This window comes from Macaca nemestrina, chromosome 2, assembly GCF_043159975.1.
Source record: "Macaca nemestrina isolate mMacNem1 chromosome 2, mMacNem.hap1, whole genome shotgun sequence".
NCBI lineage: Eukaryota > Metazoa > Chordata > Mammalia > Primates > Cercopithecidae > Macaca > Macaca nemestrina.
The window spans coordinates 153,282,858-153,305,921 of record NC_092126.1 but is presented as its reverse complement, the minus strand read 5'-3'; the positions used below and the strand labels follow the sequence as shown (position 1 = coordinate 153,305,921).

At 52.9% G+C, this 23,064-nt stretch overlaps 1 protein-coding gene across 4 annotated transcripts in view; it reads right to left on the bottom strand.

Moving 5' to 3' along the window:
- LOC105477755 (solute carrier family 6 member 6) overlaps positions 1-23,064 on the bottom strand; it is an 87,427-nt gene that overhangs the window by 13,521 nt on the left and 50,842 nt on the right. For all 4 annotated transcript variants that reach the window (XM_071092253.1, XM_011734469.2, XM_011734470.3 and 1 more), the window contains 5 exons: positions 17,696-17,828; positions 9,046-9,180; positions 7,757-7,860; positions 7,501-7,625; positions 3,416-3,528 (listed from right to left, as the gene is read on the bottom strand). In XM_071092253.1, the coding sequence (XP_070948354.1) occupies positions 3,416-3,528; positions 7,501-7,625; positions 7,757-7,860; positions 9,046-9,180; positions 17,696-17,828 (610 nt within the window). The remainder of the gene's footprint in view (positions 1-3,415; positions 3,529-7,500; positions 7,626-7,756; positions 7,861-9,045; positions 9,181-17,695; positions 17,829-23,064) is intronic.

Below are 23,064 nucleotides of genomic sequence, written 5' to 3'. Positions count from 1 at the left end.
GCAGGGGTTTTGAAGCTGAATTGCCACTGAATTATAGCAAACCTGCAGCTCAAACGCTAAGCTTCAAAAGGAGTTAAAAATAAAGGTTCTTTCCTTTGAGATGGGGAAATCAGAGACAGGAAGGTCCAGTGTCGCTGTGAATCAGGGCCAAGACCAGCACAAACCCCCATTTCTCAGTTCCTTCATGCTTCTGGAGAACACTGCTATCCTCCACCAGCCTCTTGGGCCCTCCCTCACTTAAGATCTTTCCTCTCTGTGAAATGGGAGGATCTTGCCCACTTAGCAGGGAGGTTGAGAAAGATTTGAAATTATTAGAGTAAAACCGTTCACCCATGTCAGCAGGCTGGGTGAGCTCTTTGGGTGCAGGAGGAGTGGGTTCCAACTCTCATCTCCTCTCACAATTTGTTGAAAAACCGTGTCCAGGCTGGGTACGGTGGCTCATGCCTATAATCCCAGCACTTTGGGAGGCCGAGTCAGGCAGATCACCTGAGGTCAGGAGTTCGAGACCAGCCTGGCCAACATGACAAAACCCTGTCTCTACTAAAAATACAAAAATTAGCCAGGTGTGGTGGCGCACACCTGTAATCCCAGCTACTTGGGAGACTGAGGCAGGAGAATCACTTGAACCCAGGAGGCAGAGGTTGCAGTGAGCCAAGATTGCGCCACTGCACTCCAACCTGGGCAACAGAGCAAGGCTCCATCTCAAAGCAAACAAACAAAAAACCATGTCCCTCTTGGGTAGTCTGGATGGCAACAGGCATCTGCCTCCACATGGCTGACTCCTCTACCCTGTCTCACCAAGAAATGCACAGCAGTACGATGGCTCTTAGGACAGATGGACTCTCCCGCCATTGGTAGGAACCCTGATGAGCCAGGGTCACACTCCCTGCTCCCCTGCCCAGGACGCAGTGACATCAGCGGGAGGCCTCTGCCTGTTGGCTGTAGATCTCCATACTTCCAACAGGAGGAAGTTATTTTGGGGAAATTCAAGGGGAAGGCCAATTGGGACAAACTAGCAGGTAAGAGACAGTTTCTGGGGACAGGGAGACCCAGCACCAAGCCCTTAACTAGCTGTGTGGAGCCTTGGCTAAGTTCTTGGTCTCTCTAAGCCTCAGTTTCCTCAGCTATAAGAAGGGTAAAAATAGTACCCAAGCAAAGCAACACTGCAGCTTAAAGAGTTCATGTATAAAAGCCAGGTGCAGGGCTGGCAGGAGGGCAAACTGGGGAGCCAGTGTTGAATGGGGACAGAGGTTCCATTTGGGAAGAGGAAAAAGTTCTGGAGATGGATGGTGGTGATGGCTGCACAATGTTTGAAGGTACGAATGCCACTGAGCTGTGCACTTAAACCTGGTTTAGATGGTAAATGTGTGTATCACCCCAAACACACATGCACATAAAAGCCCGCCACGAGGCCTGGCACCCAGTGAACACCTCTCATGGCAGCGCTGTGATCCTGTCACGGTGAGGCACACTGCTGGCATCTGCAAAAGCTTCCCCATTTCCCCAAGTTCACAAAGCAAATAGATGCAAAGGAGGAAGCCCAACCTGTGCCATCAAATTCCCATCCTGGTTCCCTGGGACATGGGGCCTGGGAGACCAGTGACTCAGGTTCAGTTTCTACTCTTGTCCCTGGCAGGTCATCTAACTGCTCTGAGCCTTGAGTTCCTTGCTCTGCAAAGTAGGAGGAGTGGCTGTGAGAACCCACCAGATTCTCTCCGTGTGCCACTGGCACGGGGCCTCTCTGAGAGATGCGTGTCCTCCACCAGGTCCCACCTCCTGGGGAGAAAATCTAATGAGTGACCATCTCCACCTGCTCAGGGAGCCATTTCCAAAGCCCAAGTGGCCTATTTTGGGCCCATGAAGATGTCATGCCTTGTCATTTATTAACCTCTGTTTTTGTTTTTTTTTCTTTCACTTAGAGCTTTGGAAGAAGTTATAAAAGCCATTTGCTTGGGGCCTCTGAAGGCCAAACTCATTAACTAGGAATGATTAATGGAGTCCTCCTGCTTGTTTATTCAGCTCAAGTCCATCAACAACTGCAGAAGTATTTTGTTTTCCGTCTCCCTGATGTTTTCATTCTGTCTTCTCTGCTAATCCTGCCCCCTTCTCTGCCAAATCCCCCACTCTGTTCTTGACCTTGCTGGCTGGCCGCCTCCTCTCTCTGGACTCACCCTCCTCTGCTTGACCTTCAGAGACTTTTCCCCTACCAGGTTCTGAGGACCCACTTGGGACACTGACTTTGAAGACTGCGGCCTGCGGGGAGGGCGACAAAGGGCTCTCCCGCCCTGGTTGCAGGCTCCAACCTCTCAGGGGTTCTCAGTTGCTCAAAGGCTTCCCAAGAGGCATTCAGACCTCCAGACCCAGACTACACAGTCTACATCCTACCTGCTTCTCAGGGGCCCACCTGCGTGGTGCTGCCTGAGGGACTCATGCTGGCCTGGGAACACAACCAGCCTGTCCCACATGCCATCAGTCCCTACTCCTGGAGCCATGTCTGTGCTCTGAACTGTTGTTTCAACAAGACCCTGTCAAAACTACACCTATTTCCAGGGAAAGGGGCCAAGGAGCTCAAGTGAATTATCCTCCGAGCACTGCTGACTACTCTGCACCAGGCAGTGGCCACTCTACAGCCAGATGCAGCCACTCAGCGGCTCTCACTGGCATTCCCTGGCCATGAGTCACCCTCTAGTGGAGGCCCTGAAGGGGTGGGATGTGGGGTGTAGAAGTGCAGGAAAGAACCTCAGTGGAGACAAGAGTCCTGCCTTGGGAGGGCAGAAGCCAGGACAGTCAGAGGTCAGGGCGGGTCTGAGCGAGGCTCCCGGCCTGTGCTGTGTATGAAGCATGGGAAGGAGCCAATGCCTGGCCTCTCGCACGCTCCAGGGAACACAGAATCCTGAGTGTGGAGTAGGCTTCTCCTGGGCACTTGCAACTGATTATGATGGCCCCGACAATGACCAGCTCACACAGAAATGTGGGTCCCTTCTCCGAACCGCCCGTCTGCTGTGCCCTCCCGTGCCCCGCCGACGCTCCACTGGAGCATCATGACTTATTGAGTCGTAACCTCCAATTCATCATTTGTGGCTTGACGGTAACCACAAACCCTGGTTGTCCCTGTCATAACCCACCCACTCCGAGAACCTCTGGATGCCCCTCTGCCAGCAGACAATGTGCCATGCCACGTTTTGTGTGCACTCCATTAGGCTAAATAATTATCTTGTTCAAATGCACTTTCTGGGGACCCAGAGCCTTTTCTATTCCTGGTGTCCTGGTGGAACCCTCACAGCTGAAGCACTGGAAGTCTGACTGGAGTGGGGACGGGGGTTGAACACCTCCCAGGTGGAAAAAGGAGGCTTTCCCAGAGTTAGGCTCCCTACAGGGGCAGTCGCCCCAGGGCCATCCTGGGACTTATACGCACCTGGCTATCCAGTCCAAGCAAGAGAAGCATAATAAAAAAAAGAATGGACCAAAACGTGGGCAGCGGCATCATTGTCACAGCTTTTGGGTAGGCAATGAAGGCCAGGCCAGGACCTAGAAAGGAAAGAAAATGGGGAGGGGCACAGGGGACGAGACATCAGCCACCAAGCCACTGGGAACCCTGGGCTCACACAAAGACACTCAGACCCAAATACAGCAGGGAGCCAGGTCTGAACTCTGGCCTGGGGAAAGAGACCAGGCCTGTCTCACTTTTGGGTGGGACACGCTGGGGCTCAGGAGGGGCCCGGTTTTAGCATCTGCCTCCTACGCAGCACACGGGGCCTCCTCACAAACCAGCATCCCTTGGGGCGTGGTTATTTGGGGTAGGACGAAGACTGAGCCCGGGACTCAGTCTGCAGCGACAAAGGAAAGGGAGGATCCTCCCACCCCAAAGCAAAGCCATCGAGTGGACAGCCTTCGCTGGAAGGAGGCGGGGGAGCGTGCTGGTGACCTGACCGCCCGCAGTCTCCTTTGCAAAGGGAAGGGTTCTATCTTTGAGTTAATGGCTAAAACACCATAGGAGTGGAAAGAAAACAAAACCATGCCCAATAGGGGGCATGTCTCTTCAGGGGTGCATTTGCAGGGCTCTCCCTGGCAAGGTCAGAGCCGAGCCCACAAGGTCAAGGTTGGGCCAACCAGGGCCCAAAGCTGAGGGAACGTGGGTGCAGGGGCAAGGTCCCAGGCCTGCAAGCCCTGAGGCCTGCATCCAAGTCATCCTCCTCCAATTTTGTTTTGGAATCACCCCATACCCTCTCAGTTTCCCCACCTGAAAAGTGAGGGCCAGGTGGCCATAAATGACTCACAAGGAGCCTTCCTGTGTTTAGATTCTCAGAGGTAGATACCATGTCACTAGAAAAGAGCTCTGGGTTTCCAAAGAGGGGACTTGGCTAGAACCTGAGGAGAGCTGGGGAGATGGGAGCTGTCAGCTCAGGGGATGTCTCTGATGAGAGACATTCCGGAGACAGAGAGAAATGTCTCCTCCTGTCTCCAGCCTGCCTGAAAGCGGATGCCAGCGGAAAGAATTTAGTTGTTAACTGAGACCTGTGGGTCTGAGAAGCGAGGGCAGCAAAAGAAAGTAAAATCTACATTAAAAAAAAAAAAAAAAAAAAAAGTCAAGAAGCAGGAAACAAAAAGGCCAGAGCAGGAGCTGTTCAGCAGGGATCAGAAACCAGATGAATGGCTCAAGAATGAAAAACAAAAAGCAAAACCCAACTTTACAATAAATTGGAACCAGAAACCACAGTATATGGTGTTAACACCCCCAGTGTGGCAGGGAAGGGTGCGTCCTTCTACACTCCGGAGAAAACCTGACCAAAATATATCCTTGGGCAGCAACAGAGTGGTTGGTCACTGAGATGCTGGACACCCCCACCAGGAGTGGGGGTTTACCAAGCCCAAAATTGCTCAGAACATGCCCAAAGGAACCAGGGCCAGGTTCAGAAAAATATGGCCCCCAGGACCTGGTGAGATGACTTTTGAATCAAAGTTGAAGTTGGAGTCAAAAGCCGCAGCGTTTCCACCAAGGCTGGGGCCCTGCTGGTCCCCACAGAATGTCAGCGCTGGCCCTGACTGGTCCCCACCGAATGAGGAATCGAGTCCAGCCAGCTGCGAGACAGATGCAAAATGGGTCCCCACCACCCCCAACCCACCAAGGACATTGTGAAGATTCTCAATTCGCTCGTTTCTGTATTTTAGTTTTGCCTTTCTCAAGCCAGCCTCTGGGAGAGGGCCTGAGCATCCTTCTCTAAAAGTGCATGGTGAACTCAAGAGAGAGAAGTCCAGGAGACATAATCTAGCCACTCCGAGAACCTGTGGATACCTCTCCGCTAACAGACCATGTGCCATGCCACGTCTTGTTTGCACTCCGTCAGGCTAAATAATTATCTTGTTCAAATGCACTTCGCTCAATATGGTGCTTGTTAAAAGCTTATTAGAGAAATAATCACCCTTGATGTGCCGGCTGTTCAGACATCACCGTGGGGAATAAATGACAAAGTGTTTGAAGTGGACGGGAAAAAAACAACTGAGATTGACAATATATGTGTCTATGAAAATACTTCGTTGTCCATGGAGGAAGATATATTGTATGTATCTATCTGTATCTCCCATTGCCAAATTCACTCCATACTCCTGGAGATTCCCACTCAATTGCAATTGGTTTGCAAGCCCTCAGCTGAAAGCAAGCCATCTGCGGAGGAGGCATAAATCATCCCTGGCTCCCCTCACCACTCTAACTGCTAAACTCCCAAAGGGGCGTGGGGACTTCTGGAGTTACATTCAGCATCCTCAGTCTCTGGCCTGCTTTTGGGGGCTCTTTGGGCTGGGTGGAGGGAACAGTACATCTGAGGGTCCACTTTGGAAGCAGGGACAGTGGAGAGGTGTGTGGGGCTGACATGTGGATTTGCGAAGGTGGTCCTGCAGTGTTGTCAGGGGTCTAAGGATGGGGCTGGGCTGTGTGCGTCTCTGCCAAGCAAAGAAGACAGTGAGGAGGGGCCGGGGGCTCTCGGAGATCACAGAGGCCCAGACAAATTCTCACACTGGAAGGGCCAGAGGTTGTTGCATGTGTCCAGGGTGGGCTGGGTGCCAGGAGGGGGACACCCTTGTGTCAGAAGGCCTGTCCAGCATGTGACAAGTGGAGAAATAGTGGACAAGATGTTCAGAAAGCCCTGTTGTAGCCCCACCTATCCCAAGCAAAGCCCTTGCTCTCAGGCTGCTGGTCTCCTCATCTGAGAAGGGAACTTCCGGACGCACGATGCTGAGGCACCTTCTGACCCTCCAATGCTAGGGCTCTAGGACTCAGGGACTGGGACATTGCCTCATGTTCCAAATACAGATGGCACAGGAGGTCAAGGGCAGTGGAATGGCAGGGCCTCCGGCTGTGTCTGGCCCTAGTCTATGGTGGTCCCTGAAGTTAATAACCCTCACGCTCTCCCATCGGCTTGGAAGGAGCCTCAGCCCAGGACCCTTGCCACCTCCAGGTAGCCCCAGGGTGGTTGTAAGAAATTAGGACATGGATGGGGTGGCACTGGGGGCTCAGCATGTAAAATAACAAAACCAACTGATGACCACCCACAAAGTGAACTGTGCAGGGCCGGGGAGGGGTGGAGAGGCCAGAAAGGTGGACTTTGAGGATCCTGGGAGCCTGAGGGAATCCCACAACCCAAGCCACTGCAATTAAAGCTACAGGCCCAGGACCTCAAGTAGCCGTGGCCAAGTCCCAGAATGGAGGCACCTGAGAGACTGCAGATTCTAGCAACGGAGGGCCCCATGATTCTCAGGTTCCAGAAGCACCTTGCTGGAACTATGGGATCCCAGATTCCTAAGGTCCCTGTCTGTGCAGGGCCCATGATTCTAAGACACTGGCATCCTCCATGCCTATGACTCCAGGTAGCCCGAGGAACAGCGCCTGGTCAACAGGGCCCACACCCCAAGGGGTGACATTGTACTTACAACCCACCCCCAGTTAGATCTGCCACCGTCCCAGTAGGTCGTCCCCTCATCTACTCCCTCCCCCCACACACTGCACCCAGTGCCTACGGTGGTGCCTGACACAGAGTGGGGACTTGTTCACGAGAAATCGGTGGAATGGATGAATGCGTCTGCTTAGAGGGAGCGCACTGGGAGCAAAGTGCAAAATACAGAAACCAAGGCTGAGAAGGTGGTGATGAAATGCCGATTGGTGGCTGACTTGGGCCTGAGTTAGGAAAGTGGTTTCTGTTGTGGAAACCAGGAGTTTGCTGGGGAAGGACGGGAGGCGGGGAAGACCACGCTAAGGTAGCTAAAAATTCCCCAACTTAACCACCCCCCATGCTTTTGCCACCCCTCAGGCCAAATTGCAATAAAAATGTTTAAAATTTGGCTTTTGTACTCTTTGATATTTGGGGGACATCTTGGTGGGGGGGGTCCATTTTAGAAACCAGGCTCGTCCCCCCTCAAAGCCCCCTGGGGTCTGGCTTCATGCCTGCAGTACTCGGCTTACACACTAGGTGGCAGTGCCCACCACCACTGCCACCGATACCACCGTACCTGACTCAGCCACATCAGCAATGTCCACCCCTTGCTCTTGTGCCATGAAGCCCAGGATGGAAAAAATTGCGAAGCCAGACACAAAACTGGTACCACTGTTCAGGCATCCCAGCAGCATACAGTCCCTAAGTTACACATATGTCAGGGAGCAAGTTAATTCACAACACAAGGAAGCCACGCTCCCTACTTCTCTTTTTCTTTAAACATCATCATCATCATTTCTAAAGTCCACCAGGCCCGCCGGCGCAACACTTGCCTGTACGAGTTGTACTTGTACTTATTGTAGCTCCCCAGTGAGGTCATAGCCCCCAGGCAGATGGCGTAAGAGAAGAATATCTGAGTCCCAGCGTCAATCCACACCTATAAGGGGGAGGGAGGTGGCAAGGAGAGAGAGGAGGGCTGTTAGAGCTGGCTTCCTGGAGGAGGCAGCGAGGGTTATGTCCACCCGGCGATGGGCTGGGGACGGGACTTTGCACATGCAAATGGAACACTTATGCTCGAATCCAAGGTGACTTTCACGGCAATACTGAGCTGCAAGGAGCCCCAGAAATCAAACACCCCACCTCCCAGCGACCTAGCATCAGGGTTAAGAGGCTTCAGAAGCAGATGGATCTGGATTCCAACCCTGGAATGACAGTGGACAAGTATCACTCCTGCGGTCTCAGTTTTCACATCTATAAAATGGGCTCCATTGCCCTACCCCATAGAGCTGTTTCCCAGGTTCAAAGAGTGGCGATTCAGCCCAGTGCCAGTTACACAGCAAGCCCATAAGTCAAGGTTGCTGCCACCACCATTATTGTTACTGTTTGCGGACCCTCAAGTTAGAATGCGGAAGGAGGTCCCAAGGGACTACGCAGCCAAAACTGCTCTCCAGAATCTTCACCAGGCAGCTCCAGAGGGTCTGGCAGCCACCTTCCCAGCTGTCCTCTGAGGCCGGCCAACCCCTCTCCCACCTGTGTCCTGTCCAGGGGGAAGGGCAGTGGGGAAGGAGAGTACAGGCCCTTGGGAAGCAACCGGAAGGCCCTGGGGATTCAGGTCCTCAAACAAACCCAGAAAATCTCCCAGGGATTCTGCTACCTCCCTGAGGTCACAAGGCTGAGTGCCAGAAGGTGGGCTTTCGGTATCTGCCCCTCGACCCTCCAAGGCCATCGCCCGCAGCGCTCCAGGTCCCGGCTCTCCCATCCCCAGGATGCAGCAGCCCTTGTGGCTGCAGTGGGCAGAAGCTGGGTCCGAGGGGAGACTTGCTCATCAGAAGATTTCTCCCCCTTACCTGGTGCAGGGCCTAAAGCAGCCTCTCTAAGTGGCCAGCCTCAGACATCCTTGACATGAAAACAGACGCACACAGCTAGAAAGGTCCGTCAGCACCGGGGACAGGCACACCCACCACAGGCCCAGTGGAAAAGTACCCGGGGGCAGTGGCCCAGTTAGACCTGTGCACCAAAGAACCACGGAAGATGTGCTGCCAGCGGCCTCTGCCCCTGCCCTGTCCTGTGCTGGCCCAGCCCTGGGTGGGAGGGAGGACAGTGTGTCCCAGCCCCGCAGTACCTGTGGGTCCTCGAGGCGGGTGATGTCAGGATACAGATAGAACTTGATGCCTGCGCCCGCGCCCGGCAGTGTCAGCCCTCGGACCAGCAGCACCAGGAGCATGGCGAATGGAAAAGTGGCTGTGAAGTAGACGACCTGCGAGGGAGAGAAGGATTCAGGGGGTCATGGGCATCACTTGCTGCTGCTAAGTCTGAGTGTCCTCTCAGAGAGGCAGAGGGGAACACTGGTCAGGATCAGGGGTTCTGGAGCCAAGTTTGCTGTCTCACTTGCTGTGCGGTCTTTGGCACATTGCTTAACCACTCTGGGACTCAGCTGCCTCATCTGTAATCTGGGTATATACAGGTACCTACCTCACAGATTTCTTTTTTTTTTTTTTTTAATTTGAGACGGAGCCTCGCTCTGTCACCCAGGCTGCAGTGCAATGGCACGATCTTGGCTCACTGCAACCTCCGCCTCCCGGGTTCAAGTGATTCTCCTGGCTCAGCCTCTCAAGTAGTTGGGATTACAGGTGCCCGCCACCATGCCCAGCTAATTATTGTATTTTTAGTAGAGACAGGATTTTACTGGGTTGGCCAGGCTGGTCTCAAACTCCTGGCCTCAAATGATCCACCTGCCTCAGCCTCCCAAAGTGCTGGGATTATAGGCGTGAGCCACAGCACTGGCCCACCTCACAGATTTACTGAGATTAAATGAAAAACATCCTATAAACAGTTTGTCCCAGGCACCATCTAAGCACAAAATACAGTGGTGGATAAGACAGAAAACAAATCCCTGCCTTTGTGGAACTGACATTCCAGGGTATAGAGGTGGAAAATGCAAAATCAGAGAGTAAGCTATCAAGTGCACGTGTAGAAGGCTCAGCCCAGTGGTTGCCAACCATGGCATGTGCCGATGACATGCAGGTCATATTAGTTAACTAACCACAATGTTGGTATGATTCCTATGGTTAGGGATCAGATAAGCATGGATTCAAATCCCAGCTCTGTCCCCTCATTTGCTGTGTGATCTTAGGCACATTGCTTAACCTCTCTGGACCTGTTTCCTCATGAGTAGAATTCAGATAAGAGTAATAGAAGCCCCTCACCAAGGGGTGAGGTGAGGATTCAATGGGATGATGCTTGTAACACTGCCACTCAGTAGGTGCTCCAGAAAGGGGGCCTGTTGTTGACACTGATTTTGCTGGAAGGATGGGACCTTCAGGGAAGAAAAGGAGGCCTCTCAAAGGCCCTTAACTGGGAACAGGAAAGGCTCCCTACTTCACCGGGCCTCTGGGAGACCCATGGCCTTCCTTGGGTCACACTGCATGTTCCAGACAGGCCAAGATCAGGTGTGAGGTAGGGACTAGAAATGATGTGGCCGTCTCCTCCCAAGGACCTTCTGTCTTCCTGTCCTGCAAGCACTGTTTGTGACATCAGTTCTCATGGATGGATTTTCCCATTTTATTTAACACAAGGAGTTTCCAGACAGGGTTTATGCCTGGGAGGAGCTCAAAGGTGCCTGGCTGAATGGACAGTGAGATCCTAGTGTTTCAGGCAGGGCACTAGCTGAGTAGAAACATCCCAGGCACAAGCCCACTTCATCCTCACCACGCCCCCCAGGACGGTGGTTTACAGTGGAGAAACTGAGGCTGGGTGGGCTTTAAGGACTTGCCCAGGGCATCAACGGAGTCCAGGATTTGAACCCAGAGCCTGTGGAGGGCTAACCTCTGAGCAGAAAGGCATGAAGTATTTTACTTCGACATGCAGAAAGCTCATGGTGGCCACCTCGAAACACTGAGACTGGCTGGCAGAGCCCTGGGCCACATCTGGGGATCAGGGGACCTGGGAGGAACCACTGCACGGTTAATGCGCCCATTTTACAGGAGAGGAAACTGAGATGACGAGAAAAGGAGGAATGTGCCCATGGAGTTGGGGGTGCAGTGCCAGGGCACTGCTGGAGCCCAGGTATGTAACAAACACTGACAGATAGTGACAGAGCCCAAAACCTCACCTAGATGGCACCAGGACCCTCGACAGAGCACATTCTCCTGGCCATGATCCCTTTGAGTAGAAACAATGAGAAAGGGAATTCGGAAAAGGGCAAAAAGGAAGCTTTCAGGGCCTGCTTAGCTCTGCTGCCCTCAGCCCAATAACCCCCAGGCAGTGTTTATTGAGCACTTACTGTATACCTAGCACTGTTCCAAATGCTGTGACGTCTATTCTCACTGGCTCCTGCCCTAACCCTCTGAGGTAAGTTTTATTTCTATCTCCATTTTGCAACAAGAAAACTGAGGCCCAGAGAGAGTCCATCACTTGCCCAGGGTCACATGGCCTTAAGCAGCAGAATGGGGACCTGCCCCACAGCCCACATATAGGAGACTGGCAAAAAGCCTCCCACAACTGGCAGTTTACTGACTCTCCCCAAGAGCAGAGGGCAGCCAGGAGGGAGGCCCGCAGGTCTAAATCCAAGCTTAGAGGCTGGCTTGCCACGAGACCTCCAGGAAGCCGCTGTCCCCTCTAGACTCTGTTTCCCCACCTGGAAGTAAAGGGTTGGGACCGCAGGGGCTCTGAGGTTGCCTCCTACTCTGCCACTCTAGGTCAAGGGGTAGAGAGGCTGTGGGTCAGCTGCGGAGCCGCCTCTACCAGGGGTTGTACGCTGCCTCTGCCACCCCTTGCTAGTGACCTGGGTGGGCCTCAGCTTCCCCATCTGTCCACTGAGGATACGGGAACGCTGACCTTGCTCGCTGGCCCCTGGCCTGCCGTGAGCATTCAAGAAGCCTCCTTGGCCAGCACTGTCAGGATGGCCCTCCAACACTGAGAGGGTGGGCCCTACTCCCGCCTCTGCCCCCAGGCGTCCTTTGTTCCTCCAGGCCTCGGTTTCTCCAGCCCTCTGGAGAACCGTCATCTCTTCTCCTTGAGGCCAGGAGCCCACATGATTTCCCAAGGATGGGAAGGCAGACGTGGAGGGCCGGGGCACATCAGGAAGCCACAGAAGGGGGGAAGAAGTGAAAAAAGAAAACCAGCCTGCCTCTCCCTTCCTGAGGACAGGCGGCCAGGCGGCCAGGCGGCCAGGCGCCCCAACCAGTTCCCACCTCTGGGGCCCTTTGTGGGCCACACCCGGGCTGGCGAACAATAGCTGCTGACAGCAGCCCCGCAGGGGTCTCCAGAGGGCGGCCACTTCAAAGCCAGCCAGGCCTCCCCTGGGCCAAAGCCTCTGTGGCCAGAGGGCTTTGTGTCAGGGACGGGTGTGGAGGTGGCTTTCCTTGTTTTCACGTAGTTAGTTTATTTAACAAGCACTTATGCAGTGCAGAGTTTGTGCGGGGCACTCAGCTAAGAGCTCCATGAGTTTCAACTCATTTAATCCTCAGACAACTGAGAAGAGCCAGGCACCAGCCTCACCTGCATTTTCTAGATGAGGAGACTGCCCAGAGAGGTGGGAGCACCTGCCTGGAATCACAGAGTTAGTGGTGGCGGATGCGGCATGGATCCAGGCCAGCTGGTGTCAGGTCCCCACACCTTTGGGATGTGTGTCATTGTTCCTCCCCAAATCCTGGTCACACCACCTCAGCCATGTGAAGGGAAAATAAAATCTCAGGACCCCAAACTCACTATGCAGAAGGAAAAGGTTAAGCTTGGGAACTGAGTCACACACACACACACACACACACACACAACCGGCCTGCCTTCTGTTCTTCAGCAGAGAGCTGTGAGATACAGGCCACATATCTCCCCAGGCAGCCTCCCTCACCCTGACAATGTAAACTCACAGCTCATCTTCACAGGTACGGGACAAAGCGACAAGAAATCAGCCATCCGCCCACATGTCCAGGCATGTGTCTCCTTCCTCCACCGTGTGTGCACCCTACCCTATGGAAAATGTGTGTGTTCTCCACCCTATGGAAAATGTGTGTGTTCTCCACCCTATGAAAAATGCAGATTTGCTGAGAGACACCGTGCATAACTACCTGAATTACCTATTCCTCTGTCCCCTCCTGCTGTTTCCCCTTACTTTTTTTTTTTTTTTTTGAGACACGGTCTCTGTCGCCCACGCTACAGTGCAATGGTGCAATCAAAGCTCACTGCAGTCTCAACTTCCTGGGCCTAAGAGATCCTCCTACCTCAGCCTCCTGAGTAGCTGGGACTACAGGTACGCGCCACCATGCCCAGCTAATTTTTGTACATTTTAGTAGAGACAGGGTTTCGCCATGTTGACCAGGTTGGTCTTGAACTCCTGAACTTAAGCAATCTGCCCTCCTCGGCCCCCCAAGTGCTGGGATTACAGGTGTGAGCTACTTCTCTGGGCCTCCCCTTTATATACTGAGGTTCTCAAAACCCTCTTTGGAAAAAGTGCAGGCCATAGACCTGACTGTGGCTTGTGTCTCTTTTTCCTGGGCACATCTTCAAACTTGGCAAAATAAACCTCTAAGCTGATTGAGTCCCCTGACTCAGATGGGTTTTGGTTTACGGCAGCAGGTTTGAAAGCCACTCTCGCTTTGCAGAATCTGCTGCTCCGAGGACAAGCCGGTGAGAGCCATGCTTTCAACTTTTCCGTGGCTTCCCTGGGATCCCCAAGGGAGAAGCTGGTGCCAGCCGCTGCCAGGGGCCTCTGGTGGTGGCCCAGCAGGCCTTGCCACGGGACGTGGTATTTTTCCACTCTTGCTGGTGAACCTTCGTGGCTCCTCTGAGCCCTAGACCCAAAAGCCCTGTGGCCCAGTTGTCCGGGAAAACTTGCAAGGACAACTTTTCTCCATCCCCTCTGGGCAGTAGAAAAGAGGGTGGCTGAGCAGCAGGGGGAGCTGGGCATCTTTGGGAGGTAAGGGTCTGGGCAGCAGCAGCAGGGGGAGCTGGGCATCCTTTGGGAGGTAAGGGTCTGGGCAGCGGGGCTCGCCATTGATCCCAGAGATCCTAGGCAGGCCCCAAGGGTCCTCAGCGCCCGGGCTGTTGGTGACGGGCTTCACTAACTCATTTCACGTAAGAGGAAGGTGAGGCTGAGAAAGTGAAAGGGTCTTGTCCAAAGTCATGCAGTTTGGGGGATCCAGAGCTAAAAGGATGTGGCTCTGACTACCCCCGCTTTGCTTTTAACCAGGCAAAAAGAGCTGTTCCAGAGGCCAACAGTGAAGAGCCCCAGCCTCAGTGAACATCCGTGCTCACTCCAGGGCCTCCTCCCCGTGCATCTGCAGGGCTTGCACTTCCTATGTGCGTGTCTGGATCTCTGCCCCCTTCCCAGACCCCACTCTGTGACAGCAGGGACATGCCTGGCACATGGCCTACTTACTGCATCTTCAGGCTGGCACGGGGGTGGGCACAGGAGGTGGAAGAGTGTGGGGCACCCAGGTCGGGAGTGGGGCTGCCTGGGTCCAAATCCCAGCAGAGCCACTGACAAGCTGTGTGATGCTGGGCAAGGTAATAAGCCTCCCTGAACCTGAGTTTCCCCATCTGTAAAATGGGACTAATAACCACACATACTCCAAAACATGAGGAGGATTCAATGAGCCACCCAGCAGCACTGAGAACGCTACCCCGCACTCACGGGCTACTGCGCTTTCGCCGCCATTATCACTATTTGTTGAATGGACTAATGGCAGCCTAGTTTTGAACCCCTGGAATAGTGAAAATTACAAAAAAGGAAACTGCAACCTAGAGAGGCAAAGTGATTTGAACTCAGATTTGAGCCTTTCAGGCCGGGGCTCTCCCTCCATTACCCTCCAACTCCTCCTTGCTGGACTAGACACGAGAGCAGGGCCTTGGCAGGATGAGGTCCGTCTGCTGCCCGTGGGCCCAGCCCCCACGTCAGCCACAAACCTGGTCTGTGGCCAGGGCTGGAAGCCATGGCCAGCGAGCAGTCAGCCTCTCAGCCATGGGGCTTGAGGAAGTCCACAGAGCCTGACTGTGTTTGTCTTGGCTTCTCTGGCCTGGCCCAGGCTCTGCTATTGTTCTGGGAATCACGCCCACCCCTGGGAGGCCTAGAGCCACCCCATGAAGGAGGTTGTTGCTAAGGATGACATGGGAGGACCCCGGGAAGGTCAAGTCTTTGCTCCGCCACAGCTGCAGCCTGGTACCCTCTCTTCTGGCTTTGACACTACTCTCCTGTGTTCTGCATTATGGCTCAAAAGTTGCTCCCTGTCCCTGGCGGACATCAGCCTCCTCCATCAGACTGGGTGCTCCCCAAGGGTCTGGGTCAAACACACCTCAGGTCCTTTGCACAGGCTGTCCCTTCTACCTGGAGATTTTCCCCTCCATATACTCACCTGGCTCAGCCCTTCCCAAGGATGTGAAGCATCCTTGCCTAGAGTCACCTTCTTGGTAGGCCTTCCCTGGCCACCCTATTTAAAATTGCTCCCAACACACCCCACTCTCCTCTGTTTGACCTTTTCCCATAGCTCGCATCCCCATTTGACTCCTATACATTTTTCGCATTTGCCTTGTTACGACCTGACTCTTCCTGCCAGGCCATCAGCTCCTGGAGCCCAGGAAGTTTTGTCTGTTTTGTGAACCACTACATGTCCCCCCGTGCTGTTTCTACGAAGCACCTGGCACATGGTAGAGGCTCAAAAAATACTAGTGCATAAGTAAGTGATGATGTGTCCAGCACTGCTGAGGACCAGTGCTCACAGAAACTTCCTCACTTCTGTGTGGGGAAAGTGAGGCAGAGTGGAGAAGGGCATGGTGGCGTGCGCCTGTGGTCCCAGCTACTCAAGAGGCTGAGGTGGGAGGATGGTTTGAGGATGGCTTGAGCCCAGAAAGTGAGCTGAGATCAAGCCACTGCATTTCAGCCTAGGCAACAGAGCCAGACCCCGCCTCAAATTAAAAAAAAAAAAAAAAGAAGGAAATTAGCATTTACAGAACCATCTGTGCCAAGCATTGTGCCAGGTGTTTAACACACCTCATTTTAACCCTTACTATCACCTATTTTATAGAGGAGGAAACTGAGGCTCAGAGAGGAGGAAGTGACCTTGGATAAGTCACTTGACCTCCCTAAGCCTGAGTTTTCTCATTGTTTAAAGAAAGGAATAAAATGGTGTGTTTTTAAGACGGAGAACCCGGGTAGCACAGTGAGGGTGCTCTCCAAGGAGGTGCAGGAAATAGCCATGTCCCCTGCTCCTGCCTGTTCCGGGCAGGACTGTGCTCACTGGTGTGCAGGGGCAGGTGTCCAAGGCCTGGACTGCTTCCATTCCACCCCGGGCTTCAGGATGGCAGGGTGGTTCTGCCCCAAGAAACAAGCAGAGGGCACTGTGTGTATTGGAGGAGGGTGCATGGGATCACCATCATTCTACCTCTTGCAACCCTGGAGTCCCAGGTCTTGCAAGGGTAAGTGACTGGAGTAATTACTTGGATCTCTACAAATCTGTGATTTCGCCTCTTTGGGGGCTCTTTATCCAGGGAGAGCACATTCCTCAACCCTCAATTCTACTCTGTGGCTGGGGCAGCTAAGGTCACTGCCCACAGCTCCACCTGGAATGCTACCTTAAGACACTCCTTTGACTTTTGGGGTTTTTTTGATCTGAAAGAGATGTTCCCTTTTTTGGCATGTGAGTCACTGGGGAAAGCGTTGAGAGGGCACCATCTAAAGGCAGATGAGCAAATGCCTTTGTTCTTGATAGCTTAGGGCCCTGGGTTCAGGCTCACACCTGTGATCGCCAACAGACCCCTGCACCAGCCTTTGGCATCAGCACAGCCATGACAACAGCCAGTGTCTAGGTTATTAGGGAACAGTTCGGCTCTAGTTAGTAACAGGTAACGTTTCAGTTATTGGTTAACATTTTCACTATTGCTAATATATCAGTTATACCTAAACCTTTAAAATCACAAGCTATTGCTAATCTATCAGTTATACCTAAAACCTTAAAATTACAAGCTAATATTTTACATTTGTTAATCACTAACATCTGAGTCACTATGTGACATATTAATCAGCAGCAAACACTCCAGTTATGAATAATACTTTGGTTAACAGCTAACATCTTGGCCATGAGTGGATGATTTAATAATCAGCTAACACTTTCCTGAACAACTAACATTGGAGGTGCCGGCTGAAATGTTAGTTATAAGATAACTCCGTTAATCTGATTTAGCAGCTAAAATCTAAGCCAGTGCCTCTCAATCCATAAAGTGCATTTGGATTATCTGGGAGTAATGTGACAACACAGTCTGAGTTTGTAGGTTTGGGGCAGGCCCACGAAGCTCCCCGCAATGCTAATGGGAATGCTTGTGGCCCCCTCTGCAAAGCGAGGGTCCATGCTGTGGCTAATGGCTCTTACCACGGTTGCTGGCTAACCTCCTGTTACCAGCTAACCTATTTATTAGAAGTCCAACGCTAGTTATCTGCTACCATCTGCACTGACTGCCAATACCTTGAGATGAGAAAGCTGTGGTGGGTGGGGCTAGCTTGTGTAGGCTCCAGAGAGCCTGACTCTTCAGTATTCAGGAATTCTGTGAGCTGGTCTTTAAACCGTCAGCAGCTTGAAAGCAGATATGGTGGGAGCACTGACACCATGAAACGGACAAACACTACACACCTGGGTTTTACTTTTTTCCAGACGGCTGGCTTATCAGCACACCACCACCGGCCACCTCCCTCCTAGGGCGTGGCTAATTGCAGGCAGGAAGTGGGGGAGAGGGCCAGCCTGGCACAGCTCTCCAGGAGTCAGGGGAGGGACAGAAGTCCAACTTACCTTCCCAGTGGACCTGACGCCCTTCCAGATGCAGAAGAAACACACTAGCCAGACCAGAAGAAGGCAGAGAGCGAGGTCCCATTTCAGGGAGCCTGGGTGGTCGATTCCAGGGGACAAGCTCAGCACGTTGCGCCTTGAAGCAAACACAGAGCCAGAAGTCAGTAAGGGGCCTGGCCCCGGAGTAGAGAGAGCCAAGGCCCAAACATTAACAGGCTGAGGGTCAAATCCCACCTGAGGCACTGCATTTACATAAGTCACCTCACCTTTCCAAACCCAGGAATCCCCATTTGTCTTGAGACAGAGTTGTTGCAAAGAAAAAAGGATGGATTCAGACTCCAGATTCAGGCAAAACCAGGTTCAACTCAGTCTGACCTCAGGCAAGTTAAGGAATCCCTGAGCCTCAGTTTCCTCATCTGTGAAACGGGCACCGATTTTCTGCTGGGACTTCAACAGAACCTTCTTCAGTGCGCCAAATACTAAGTTCAGTTCTCAGCTCTACTGTTCGTTCCATCACTGACAGAGGAAGTTAGCCAACTTTCCCAGACCTCGGGCTCCTCATCTATAAAATGTTGCCCTCCCCCAACATTGTCCCTTATTATTTTATTCATCCCTGTGTAACCTGGATCTCTCACTAAAATGTAAGTCACACAAGATCCTAAATTCAGGGTCTGGGATGCAGCTAGCACTTGATAAACCTTTGCAGATGTAACTGTGGTGTTCAGATGCCCAGGGAAGCTTCAGGCACACAGCCGGCACCTAAGCAGCGCTGGTTTCCTCCCCTGCCCTGCCAGGGTTTTGAGGGTCTCAGAGAGAGGCAGGTAAACAGTTTTAAGGATAACTGGCATGGGACAGCCACCAACCCTGCCCAGGATGACACGGCAGAGCATGGGTCTTTGGAGTCCAGACCTAAGCTTCCTGCCAATCCGAGCTGATTCCTGCTGTCCTGCTAAACAGGCACAGAAGGACCTACTCACAGACAGCACCTGAAAGCAGGCCAGGGCGGTGCAGGGTACTGACAGCCCAGGCCATGAAACTTGATGCCAAAAGTGGCATCCATGGTCCCAGAGCCCTGGCTGCTGCAACGGTGATCGAGGACAGCCACGCTGAGCACAGGGACATCGGCCCTGCCCACTGGGCCTCCCAGGTTACCCGCCCAGCACAGGCTGCTGGCCACAGGAGACAGGGTCTCCATGCTCCAGGGTGTTTGCGAACCCCTGGAAGACGCTGAGTTTCCTTCTAATGGGAGTCAGCTCCCTGCCTGAAGGTCACACTCCCATGCAGGAGGGGCAGGGAGTGAAGTGTGACTCTTTGCCTCAGTTTCCCCTTTTGTAAAATGGGACTAACAGCTCCCGCCCAGGATGCTCTTGGGAAAGCATTCTGGAACATCCCAAGCTTTTAGCCAGTCCGTGGGATTACCCCCACAGTCAGGGCTCTGGTTCTCAGAACACACACTGGGTTAGACCCTTTATCATATTTTTTTTTTTCTAGAGAAGCTTCAACATAAGGACTTTGAATAAATCCAATATTCCCTTCTCAACTGGCATTCAAGCAAGGCCTTTCTTTAGTTCACTGCTGTGTTCCCAGCACCTAGAACAGCACCTGGCCCATTGGAGGAGCTCAATAAAGACGTGTTGAGTGAATAAGTAAATGAACGGACTCAACTGGGAGGACAGCAAGTTCACATGTCACTGTAGGACCAATCCATGAAATACTCCCACTAACAGCCAAAAGAAGGGACAGCTTTTCTTTGCCTTTTTCTTGCTGGTCACAGTGACATCAGTGGGCTCCCCCAGCACCTGATAATGTCATCCTGATAATGCTGATAGACTAAATAAAAGCCACCAGCAACCAACTGCTTTCCAAGGCCTTTTCAGTTTATCTCATCTGATCCAAGGAGTAGAGGCCATTCACCCCATTTTACAGATGGGGAAAATCAAGGCTTGGAGGGTCCACTTGCCCATGGTCACAGAGCCAGCAGGTGACACAGAGCTGCCACCCCAAGCCCACTCCTGTCTGACTCCAAAACCAGTGCTCTCTCTACTCCACTACACTGTTGATGTGATTTTAAGAGAAAACAGAGCCTAAATTTTAAAAACAATCTCTTCAGTCCTCTGCTATATGCTGGGATCACCTGGCACCTTGGGGCAGGGGGCATCTCTATAGGGCAGGCTGGCAGCCAACTGCATCCCAGCTGGGGCCCTGCCAAGCATGTGGATCTGGCGCCTGCCATGGCTTTAAAACAAAAAGCCTTTCCTCATTCTGCAGGGCTCAGCACCTTCAATGAAAGCCAGGGCAGGCTGGGCAGTGGCCCAAGACTTCCTTGTGAATGGGCAGCACCAGGAGAGGAGGAAGAGCACCTTTCCACCGTCTCCCAGGCCCTCCAGGTGCACTCGCCTTGGTCTCAAAGGAAGCCTCCCTGAGGTTCTGGAAGACTCACTGCAGAGCCCCCGTCTGGCTTCCGCTGTCCTGTCCCACGCTGGGGAAATGTCTGTCTTGCCCACCAGACCCTGAACATCCCGAGGACAAGGGCTTTATATGCTGATGAGATGTCCAGCCACAAGATAGCCTTTCGTTTGATTCTTTAGGACGAGCTGGCTGAGAAGCTTAACACCCTGGAGCCCTGACTGTGACCATACCCAGCCTGTGGCCAGCTGACCCAACAGCATCTGCCTTCCTCCCACCACCATGCTGGGCAAACCAGTGGTGCCCGATACCGATGGGAGGCTGCCGCACTGGCTTGTTCGGGGCAGCTGACCAGCTATGCAATCTACAACAAAGAAAATGAGTCCTCCGCCTGCTTCTCCATTGCTGGTGGTAGTCCCTTTGTAGGATCTCATGGTGGCATCCAGGGATGTTTGCTTTGACCAGGCAATTCCATTCCCAGGATTATCTCCTATAGTTACACCTGCATGGGTGGCCAGAGACACAGTACCCACCCCAAGCAGTGCTGTCTGTAGAGTGAAAAGTTGGAAACGACTCAAATGTCCATTAAGAGGAGCTTGTAAACTGTGAAGCAGGCACACACTGGAACACAATGCTCGGTGTAAAACAATGGGAAAGTTCTGTGTCCTACTAAGGAGCTAGGTCCTGGAGACAAAATGCAGGAAGAGAAGCAAGGTGAAGAACAGCGCATGAGACATGCTCCCTGCTGTGTAAAGAGGGAGGGAGACAGAGACACATTTGTACTTGAATACACACATACTATTTTTGGCAGGACACACAAGAAGCTGGTGGCAGTTGCTGCCTGTGTGGGGGAGGGGGATGCACTTTGCAATGCATTTTTGCACTACTTCAATGTTTTTAATGTGCACATATCACCTTTATAAAAGTTATTTTAAATTCTTGAAAAGCTTTATAACGGGCCATGTGAACGTCCCAGGACTGAAACCAATGTATCTCATCAATCAGGATTTGTCACAACACAGCCTGACACAGGCTCAGGGCCAGAGCAACTGACATTCTTTCCAAAGATATCTCGGGCAGCCATGCCGGCTGAATCTCGGGCGGGCCCCTCCACAGTCCCTTCCATGTCTGACTTCCAGAGTCTTCCCAGCCAGAAAGCAGTCGATCAGGATCCAGCCAATCCCTACCCAGTGGTGAGGGCGTGCTCAATAAACTGTGGGGTGCCATGCTGGGGGAACGCCATGGTGCACTGCCACTCACCTGTGCCTCCTAAGCACCCCAGGAGGAAGCTGCACAGGCTCCCCACAGTGTTAACACAGCTCTCCCAGCACACTGTCTCTGCCCTTGTCCAGGCCCCTGACACCCCCAGGATGATTTCCAGCAGCCTCTTCATCCTCCCTCCACTCCTGCCCCCACAAGTCAGAGGGAATCTATTAATACCTATGGCAGGCCACATCCCTCCTCTGCTCCACATCCTCCCGAGGCTCCCACTCCGTAGCCAACACAGCTCGCCTGACCTTGCCATTCAGACTCAGACACTTTTAAGAATGAGTGGGTGCCAATTAGTAATCACACAGGTCAACGGGTGTAAAGGGGAAGCGTTCTGGGCAGGCTGGGGGTGCGGGCACTCAAGCCCTACCCTCATCCCCCAGACTGCACCATCACTTCCTCCTCCTTCAGCCACCCTAGCTGCTGTCTGGGACATTCCCTGAACAGGTCGAACGTGATCCTGCCTTAAGGCCTTGGACCTAACTGCTTTCCTCGGTCACTTGTTCCAAAGCTCCGTCATCCCTTTCCTTTAGGTCTCTGTTCAAAGGCAACATCCCCAGGGCAGCTGTTCCTGGCCACCCTCTGTAAAAAATATCCCTGGTCACTCTTCTTCCCCTGCCCAGGGCCTGTTTCTGATCACTTATTGCTTTTATACTATAATTTTATATGTGCTATCTATTTCATGTCTGTCTGTCCCATTAAAATGTCAGTCCCAAGAAGGCAGGGTCTATGTCTGTCTTGATCACTGAACAGTGCTTGGCATGTAATAGGTGCTCAGCAGACATTAGTTGAATAAATTAATTATACCCATTTGGTTGATGGGGAAACTGAGGCTCAGACAGGTTCAGGAATGCACCTGAAATCACTCAGATAGAAATCAACCCTGGATCTAGTTCCTTTTTTCTGATGCCACCCTGGGGACCAGTCACCTCATGTGCTGGGTCTGGTGCTGGTCTTGGCAAGGGCCCCAGCATCCCCAGCTTCCTCATGCTCTCATGCAGAGGGAGGAGACTCCGAGGTAAGCTGCATTCTTGTCCAAGAATAGTAATGATTCACTCCAGGGTGGGATCCAAAAAAGAATTGCCTGGACGTCTGTTTTGAGTCGGCCGCCCTGCTGCCGTCCAGCCGGCACTCAGAGATGTAAATACGTCCTCCTAGCGGGCCAAATCGTTTCCTTTTGACTGCAGGCCAGCCATTTATTGGCCATGGTTCTCCCCTGGAGACTGGCAGAGGCAACAATTATAAAAGGGCCCGTCCGCCCAGAGCATGGGGCCGTGTAGCCTTTCTCCACCGCCTCCTCCTTCCGACAGCTGCAGGGGAAGATTGGCTGAGCAGGCCTTGTTTGCAAATATGACTCATTTCTTTGATTCTAATAAAGTCTAATGATACGTGCCGAGCTCCCAGGGGGCTCTGGAGGAGCCTAGGAGGAAGGCACGGCTCCAGCCTGATGGAGGGCATCTGGCCAGGTCTGGCCCTGCCCGTCCTCCAGGGCAACCTTGGGACAGAGGTGACCCCAGACAGCAAGGAGCAGCAGGGGGACAAAAGCTCTGCTTCCCCATCCCAGAGCAACTCGGCGCTCAATTATAAAGCCAGCGTGAAATGACTGTCTCTGGGGCCCCGGGGGCTTCTCATGAGGATCTGGAAAAGTGCAGCTCACTGGCTCCTGCTGAGAATGATGACTTAGCACTGCACACAGG